Source organism: Lampris incognitus, chromosome 3, assembly GCF_029633865.1.
Source record: "Lampris incognitus isolate fLamInc1 chromosome 3, fLamInc1.hap2, whole genome shotgun sequence".
Taxonomy (NCBI): domain Eukaryota; kingdom Metazoa; phylum Chordata; class Actinopteri; order Lampriformes; family Lampridae; genus Lampris; species Lampris incognitus.
The window spans coordinates 12,974,573-12,982,964 of NC_079213.1; the positions used below are offsets into that span (position 1 = coordinate 12,974,573).

At 44.3% G+C, this 8,392-nt stretch overlaps 1 protein-coding gene across 1 annotated transcript in view; it reads left to right on the forward strand.

The window, feature by feature from the left end:
• chchd3a (coiled-coil-helix-coiled-coil-helix domain containing 3a) overlaps positions 1-8,392 on the forward strand; it is a 124,126-nt gene that overhangs the window by 94,076 nt on the left and 21,658 nt on the right. Inside the window, exon 8 of the mRNA XM_056275915.1 lies at positions 6,218-6,353. Coding sequence (XP_056131890.1) covers positions 6,218-6,353 — 136 coding nt within the window. The remainder of the gene's footprint in view (positions 1-6,217; positions 6,354-8,392) is intronic.

An 8,392-nucleotide genomic window follows, 5' to 3' on the forward strand; every position in this document is an offset into this window, starting at 1 on the left:
ATTTCATGAATGTACCCTGTGTTCACTCTGGGGTATTACACATGGGACACCCTATTTTCCATATGACTATGAAATCGTCTTTCAACTTCACCTTTGCTTTGTGTAAAAGAAATTCAATTTTTACCTCCCCCCACTGCATCCCTCATAGTCAGACTGCTGTAACAGCTTCCCTGTATCTCTGCAACAAGTGAGGTAACCGCAGGTTCAAAGGCCTAAAAACCTCGTATGATGATAGCTGTAAAGCCGACAACCATAGAACTCACAGCTTACTCAGTGAGTTAACATTTTCTTGAAAAGATCTTATTTCATGTAACTGTGATATTATGTGTAGTCATGCTTCCGATAAATTGTTCTCACTAAACGTTTTTTTTCTTCTTCCCCCTTTTTCTCCCCAATTGTATCTTGCCAATTACCCCGTTCTTCGTTCGCTGCTCCACCCCCTTTGCCGATCCGGGGAGGGCTGCAGACTACCACATGCCTCCTCCGATACATGTGGAGTCCTCAGCTGCTTCTTTTCACCTGACAGTGAGGAGTTTCACCAGGGGGACATCGCGCGTGGGAGGATCATGCTATTCCCCCCCAGTTCCCCCTCCCCCCTGAACAGGCGCCCCGACCGATCAGAGGAGGCGCTAGTGCAGCGACCAGGACACATACCCACATCTGGCTTTCTACCCGACAGACACGGCCAATTGTGTCTGAAGGGATGCCCAACCAAGCCAGAGGTAACACGGGGATTTGAACCAGTGATCCCCATGTTGGTAGGCAACAGAATAGACCGCCACACCAGTTCTCACTACGCTTTTTAATAGCTTTGAACAATGGGTATAAACTGAGTTTTGGTTAGTTTACCCTTCACTGTACCCTTCCTACAACAGAATCCCTGAAGCTTTGATACCTTAAGCTGAATCTGCACATCCTATTGTAGAGCCCCTTTGCCGTCAGGTATACTAAATGATGGGGTTGCCTAATATAAAACTGAAAAGTGGGGGGATGGGGGGTGGCAGTGGTGGTCCATCCCTACCTGCTTCATGTGGTTGGTGGCGGGAACTAAATGTTAATCTTAATGATGGATGATGGAGGACACAGCATGTGGATGCCAAGTTTCTGTGACAGTGTTATTGTCTCCATGATTAACTCAACCAGCGTCTCTGCCTCTTCCCTATAGAGGAAACTGGAGAATGACAGAAAAACAGAGGACGACCGCTGACAAGCTACTCATCAACAAACATTCCTCCTCTCCCTCTCTGTCTCTGAGGCCATTACTGATGATAAACACTGCGGTTTCTATCAGCAGAATGCACCTGGCATTAACGCTAATGCTTAAGAAAGTAATTAGTGGGTGTTTGTTGCTCCTCTCGCCTCTGTAGATGCCCATAGGCAGTGTAATGAATGAACACCAGGATCCATAGGAGGAGAGTGGCAACCATTTTAGCTAGCTAGGCTGTCATCGTTCAATACACTGACACAGAGCAATGGCCTTGTCGTGCCTTCAGGCAAATGAGTGAATTTGTCCCTGGCGGATCCAGAAGTATCATTGCTCGTACAGCATTATGTTCCAATCTGCTCTCAAAGGACATGGCAAAAATTGGATTTTGGTTTGATTGCTTGTCCCACACTGAAGTTTACACTGAAAATTATGTACACTTGGTGGTTAACTTAGTTTTACTGAATTTATGTGTATGGAATCTAAGTTAAGCTCATTTTGGACTCCAGATTCCTCTCTGTAGATACTTGTGGATATGTGTAGCTCAAAGGATAGAATACGTTAATAACACTGCCAAGGTTAAGGGGGCTAATTCCCACTGGAGCCACCCATGCTGGAAATATATGAGCCAATAAGACGCTTTAGATAAAATCGTCTATCACATGGCATGTGTTTTCTAAAACATTAAACCAGGCAAATTGACTGAGAACATAGTCTTATTTACAGTGACAGCTTGGGGAAGAGCTGCTGGGGTATTGCATAGACACAGATCCTCTCATCTCACCCCAGCGACAGTTTTTCCTCTGAGGGCTCCACTGGGCAGTTGGGGGTTAAATGGGCACTTATGGAGCATTGTGATGGTAGTTGAGCCTTTTCTTATTGTCACAAACTGTCACTGACCTGCACTGACAAGGACTATAGATTTTTCTGGCATCTCCACGGATTCGACAAATATGACCATGCGGCAATGTGCATATGCACACATCTCCCCTGCACCAGCCTCTTGCAGCATCACACCCTGGGTAATGACCCATGCGACCAATCCCTGGCTTTATACCCTACAGGAGGGTGATTTCTCACTCCAAGGGGCAAATCGAACATCTGATTCTGACAAGAGGGGCTCAGCTGCACCCCCAGTATCCCTTGGAGGTTTTCAGAGTTGCTGATGGGGGCAAAATCTCTCTCCCGCACACATGTGCTTATTCACATATAGTCCTTCTTAAGCCCATTTAGTTAGGTGAACTGAGTGTCCTGACCACTGGTGTGAACTAAAGGATGACATTGCCATTAGCATAATGGCACTAGCATGTACAGGTGTCATTTTTATGGATTTTTATGGTGCGTGTTAAAAGACTGACAACAGCAGTTGGTGCTGGGAAAAGCACTCTTGCTGCTAATACAACCCACTGCTGAGGTTTGTAAAAATATGCTAACTCTGTGGATTACACATAATGACAGGTCTCCTGCTAATGCTTTGAAGCTTAGCCAAGTATCTACAGATGTAGCAATGCTAGCATCCATGTCGTACTAGTTAGCACTACAGCAATAAGGTTGGAGATCCAAAGGACAGACTTAAGCATATCAAGCTAGTGATGTGTAGCTGGTAGACCAAAACATTAGCATTCAGAGTCTATAGCCCCGTAATGGAGGCTGTGAAAATGAAATAGCCACTTAGGCCAGCCCAAGGTGACAACTTGTCGGTGTGGGTATGGTTGATACAATCATCACCAATAGGGAGCCATTCTGAATCAATATTGATTCAATAGCACCCAACTGAATAATCAATACAGTCTTCCGTGAGGCCCTAAGAGGCTTTTTTTTTAAAAGGGTTTTTCAGTGGTAAGGCATTGATGGCTTGGATCTGACTTTGAGAGTAGAATTGCCTTGGTAATCATTCAAACCTTTTTCATTGTCATTCACATTCATGGGGACAAAGAAGGCCTATTGTTGGGATTGACAAAAATGACACTTAAGGATAAGGAGATTTTGGACATGGCAAATGTGGCTGCCAACCGTCCTGTAAATTACAGAATTACCCCGTAATTGGAAAGTAAAAAAAAAAGCCTTCATATTCAACTCATATGGTACACATTTTTTCCATATCTTTGAGAATCAATTCAGTGCAGGTGTGTGAGATAGAATAGAGTCAGGTCAGGTTGTTAAACTGCGCGATTATGGACAAAATGCACGAGATGGAAGGAAACCCTCTTGTTACTGCTTAGCCTCCACTATCCCAAGCATCTCTCTCTCTCTCTCTCTCTCTCTCTCTCTCTCTCTCTCTCTCTCTCTCTCTCTCTCTCTCTCTCTCTCTCTCTCTCTCTCTCTCTCTCCCTCTCTCTCATTGTCTGTGAGTGATAGCGAAATGCTACGATACACCTGACTGCGGTGAGATATTTAAAACCTCAGACAACTTTCCACTGGCAGCAAAAGCAAAAGGGACTGTGAAAACATAAGGGGGAATGGGAAAAATTAATACCCACAACTGGAAGCATGAACAATCTTTTCTACAAGGCTAAATGCACCATCTGCCACCGTTTTCTTTGTCTTTTTCATTTTTGTCACATAGGATTCTGCTACGTTATTAATTACCATAAGAATATCAATACATTGTCACTATGTCGTTTTAAAGGGGCTGTATGTAATTATTTTAGTTTAAAACATTCAACAATTAACTAAAATTTTAAACAAAATGTGAAGAAATAACTTCCCCCTAATGAAGAAATAACTTCCTCCCTTCCCCCTAATGTCAGAGAGTCAGCCAGCCTTGCGGTGTTTAAAAAGCGTCTTAAGCTTTGGTTAAAATCAGCACAAACGTGTAATCACAAATAAATGTTCTTGCTGTAATATTTTGCACATATTTTAGATTTCACTTTTAGAGTTTTTGTTTTACTTTTTATTCAGAGTAGTTACTATATTTTTCTTAGTCAGGAGCAGCCTAGGGTTCTGGCTGGAACCAGCCCAGGTGCAACCTGACCGTAGACTGTGTATAATTCATATTTCCTGCCATTGAATAGGCCAGATTGATTTTTATAGCTGTTGTCATAGTTTAGGTCAGATTTTTATTTATTGATGTTTCAGGTCAGTTTACTGTTTATATTTATTGTTGCTGAATAGATGAAATCCATATTCATTATGTTGTTGTCACATAGGCCAGATTGTTATTTATATCCACTGTTTTAAATAGATCAGATTGTACTTATAACTTTTGAGATTGGTTTTCTGATGTATTGTCATGTTTTTTATTTTGTCTTGATTGTTCTTTGTCTGCCTGTTCAATAGTTTTCTTATGTGTTGTTATGTTTTTACATCTGTATTAATTGTTGTTTCTTTGCCTGCCCAGGGACTTCAGATGCAAATTAGCTGCCAGCTAACTCTGGTGCAGTTGTAAAATTGTGCATTGTCCCAGTCAAATAAACAATAAACTAAACTGAACTAATAACCGTACTGAAGTTAGCGCGCTAACCAGCTAGCCCCGGCCCGGCCCGTCTCGTAATGCCACTTTGTACCTCAAGGAGTGATAGTGAGTCACTGTAGCGTCCAGTCTGCCCTCAGTTCAACGTGAGAGGATGAGGGAGTAGCGCAGCTCAGAGGGTGCTGGCGCGCACCCTCCTAACAAATCTTCGTATCTATAAAACTATACATCGCATAGCTTAGATTTATACATCGTGAGTGTCACAAGAAGTCGGCGGTCTGGTAATATGCTGCCCCCTATTTGTTTGGAGTGTGAATTGGACAGTTGGCCAGTTCTTATACATGGCGCCTTTAAAATCAAACTTTATTGTTGGCCTACACTACACTACACTTGGGAACCCTGCGTGCTAAAGACAGGTATCTCAACCATCCTGGAAAACCTGGAAATTTATAGACTGGATTTGCAGCCATGGATAACACCTGGAAGACTATAAATTTGACCAAATGTTCTGTAATTACTATTGACATCATGGAAAATTGAGCTTGAGGTTATAAAATGTTATTTTTACCCACTGAGATTGCATATTTTTAATATGTTTATCTGAGATTGCATTTTTGTAGTCGCTGAGATTATGCGTCAGTTCTTGAAATTTGGGCGGTGTGCTCATTAACAAGCTAAAAGTTACACAGTCCATTTGGAGACTGTAGTGGCTTCCACCAAATACTGAATAATGTGATCCTCTGTGAACAACAGCTGTCATGTATATCCAAGCAAAAGTCATGGAAAATATCCTTGAAAAGTGCGGGTAAATTATTTCCCAAAAAGAGTGGGAAACCCAAAGGAAACTTAATGTGCTTCACAACAAGATCACCAGTAGATGTATGAGAGTCGATGTAAGAGAAACAACCATTGGGCGTCTGGGTAGTGTAGTGGTCCATTCCGTTGCCTATCAACATGGGGATCACTGGTTCGAATCCCCATGTTACCTCCGGCTTGGTCAGGTGTCCCTACAGACACAATTGGCTGTGTCTATGGGTGGGAAGCCAGATGTGGGTATGTGTCCTGGTTGCTGCACTAGCGCCTCCTCTGGTCGGTCAGCACGCCTGTTCGGGGGGAAGGGGAACTGGGGGAATAGTGTGATCCTCCCACGTGCTACATCCCCCTGGTGAAACGCCTCGCTGTCAGGTGAAAAGAAGCGGCTGGCAACTCCACATGTATTGGAGGAGGCATATGGTAGTCTGCAGCCCTCCCCGGATCGGCAGAGGGGGATGGCACAGCGACCGGGATGGCTCGGAAGAGTGGGGTAATTGGCTGGATACAATTGGGTAGAAGGGGGGGGGGGGGTCCAACAAACAAAGAAAGAAACAACCATCAAAACCTGCCCCTCCCCTGCCGTGTCATATTTCGTATCCCAAACCGTGTATTTGGAAGTGAAAACAACTACAGTGAAAGTTTTTGCCCGAAATATCCATGACAGTGTTCCATCATGTTGCTGATAGCGCGCCCTCCCTCTCTCTCTTTCTTTGTCACTCTCGCCCATTATTTGTCACTCTCTCCATGTCTCTCGATAACGCTCTCTCTCTCTTCCTGTTTCTCTGTAGGCGGTATGAAGTGTATCCTGTGTGTGCAGATCTGCAGGGCCAGATCCTCAAATGCTACAGAGAGAACACCGGCAAAACCCTTCACTGCTCCAACATAGCAGCCCAATATCTGCAGTGTGTCAACAGCACCAAACAGGTAGGTGTGTGTGTGTGTGTGTGTGTGTGTGTGTGTGTGTGTGTGTGTGTGGTTACATATACTGTTTGTGTTTTTTCAGTGTCATTGTTAATATCTTTATGGAGAATGGAGGGCAGCACGGTGGTGCAGTGGTTAGCACGGTTGCCTCACAGCAAGAAGGTCCGGGGTTCAAGCCCTGGGGTAGCCCAACCTTGGGGGTCATCCTGGGTCGTCCTCTGTGTATAGTTTGCATGTTCTCCCCATGTCTGCGTGGGTTTTCGCCAGGGGCTCCGGTTTCCTCCCACAGTCCAAAGACATGTAGCTCAGGTGAATCGGCTGTACTAAATTGTCCCTAGGTGTGAATGTGTGTGTGTGTGTGTGTGTGTGTGTGTGTGTGTGTGTGTGTGTGTGTGTGTGTGTGTGTGTGTGTGTGTGTGTGTGTGTGTGTGTGTGTCGGCCCTGTGATGGACTGGCAGCCTGTCCAGGGTGTCTCCCCGCCTGCCGCCTAGTGACTGCTGGGATAGGCTCCAGCATCCCCGCAACCCTGAGAGCAGGGTAGGCGGTTTGGATAATGGATGGATTTATGGTGCAGTCTGCTTGGTTTTAACCAGATGCTCTAAAAACCTTTGTTGTGTGTTATGACATTCATACCACCTTTACACATTGACATAGTTTCTGTGAACGGGTTTTGAAACGTCGAAGAAGAGAACTGAGTAAGACGTACACGTGCATTGTCTTTACATCTGTCAATAAAGTTGTAACTTGAACTTGAAACTTACAAACCATACAAAAATCATGCTCTTTCCCCCCTCCTTCCAAAAAAAGGACAGCAAATACGTGGGTGCATCGCCATGGGATGCAGATTTGTAAGTTGTGACATCTTCTGTTCCCAGTAGACCAACTCCCGATTAAGTAGTCGTGCGTCCGCTGCAGAATGTCCCCATGTGTTTGGTAGCTAGCACGGATGTAGTCGTATGTCTTGTTGATATAGACATCTGCCATGGCAAAGCAGCCCAATTCTGTTTTTTTTAATATCTAAGTGAATCTCTGCAATAGGCACACACACACTCATACATATGCTCATACACAAACCCCTGCCTCCATTTGCATGCTCTTGCTCTCTGCTTTTAGCCGAGAGAATGTAATTTCCACTTGGCCACGGCGCCTGCATAAACCCCTCTCTAAATAGCCAGTTTAGACTTAAAGGTCTATTTCCATAATACCTGCTGACACAGCCGTTCTCCCGACTCTCTGAATGTGTGGTTTTAATGTAATAAGCCCTGGGAGCTGGATGCTGCTATTTGGGTACCATTGTCCTTTACCCTCAACCCCTCTCTTTCTATCCACTGCCAACAGCAAATGTTTCCCTTATTTTTTTTGATTTTTTTTTTTGGTCTTCCTTGTCTCCCATGGCGCATATGGTAATAGTAATGTCACTGAGGTTGATATTAACTTGACTCAAGCTCTGGCAGTATGCAATATACTACAGCCTCAAAAAGCGCCAATTTACATTCATATAGCTTTTCTATTAGATTTTTCTGGTTTTTTTTTTCACAATTACATTGTTTTTTGCCGGAATCTGAGTTGCGACGCTGAGCTCATTCTTGCGGGTATTAGTGTAAGATCTAAAAGTCAGATGCGGACAGATTTAAACTGTATGTCATGTAAATGGGATTATGTTTCATTCATTCTCTGTGCCGGTGTGTGTGTGTGTGTGTGTGTGTGTGTGTGTGTGTGTGTGTGTGTGTGTGTGTGAGTGTGTGTGTGTGTGTGAGTGTGTGCGCGCTGCAGAGAAAGCGAGTGCTACCTGTAGCCTCGTCGGGATTCGGCGTCGGTGTTATGGTCATGTAAATTGTTAGGGAGCGAGCCTGAGACGATATGATAATCTGTTTTGTGTTTATCGCCCCGCAGCTATCACAACACACCCCTGTTCCTCCGCTGTTATCTCTTTAACGGCGTGCGTTTGAAGTCGTTAGGTGAGAAGGAAGCTGTCTCGCGATAAGACTTAAAAAGGAAATAAGGCGCAAAAATTACACACCCTAACGAGGGGAGGACCGACG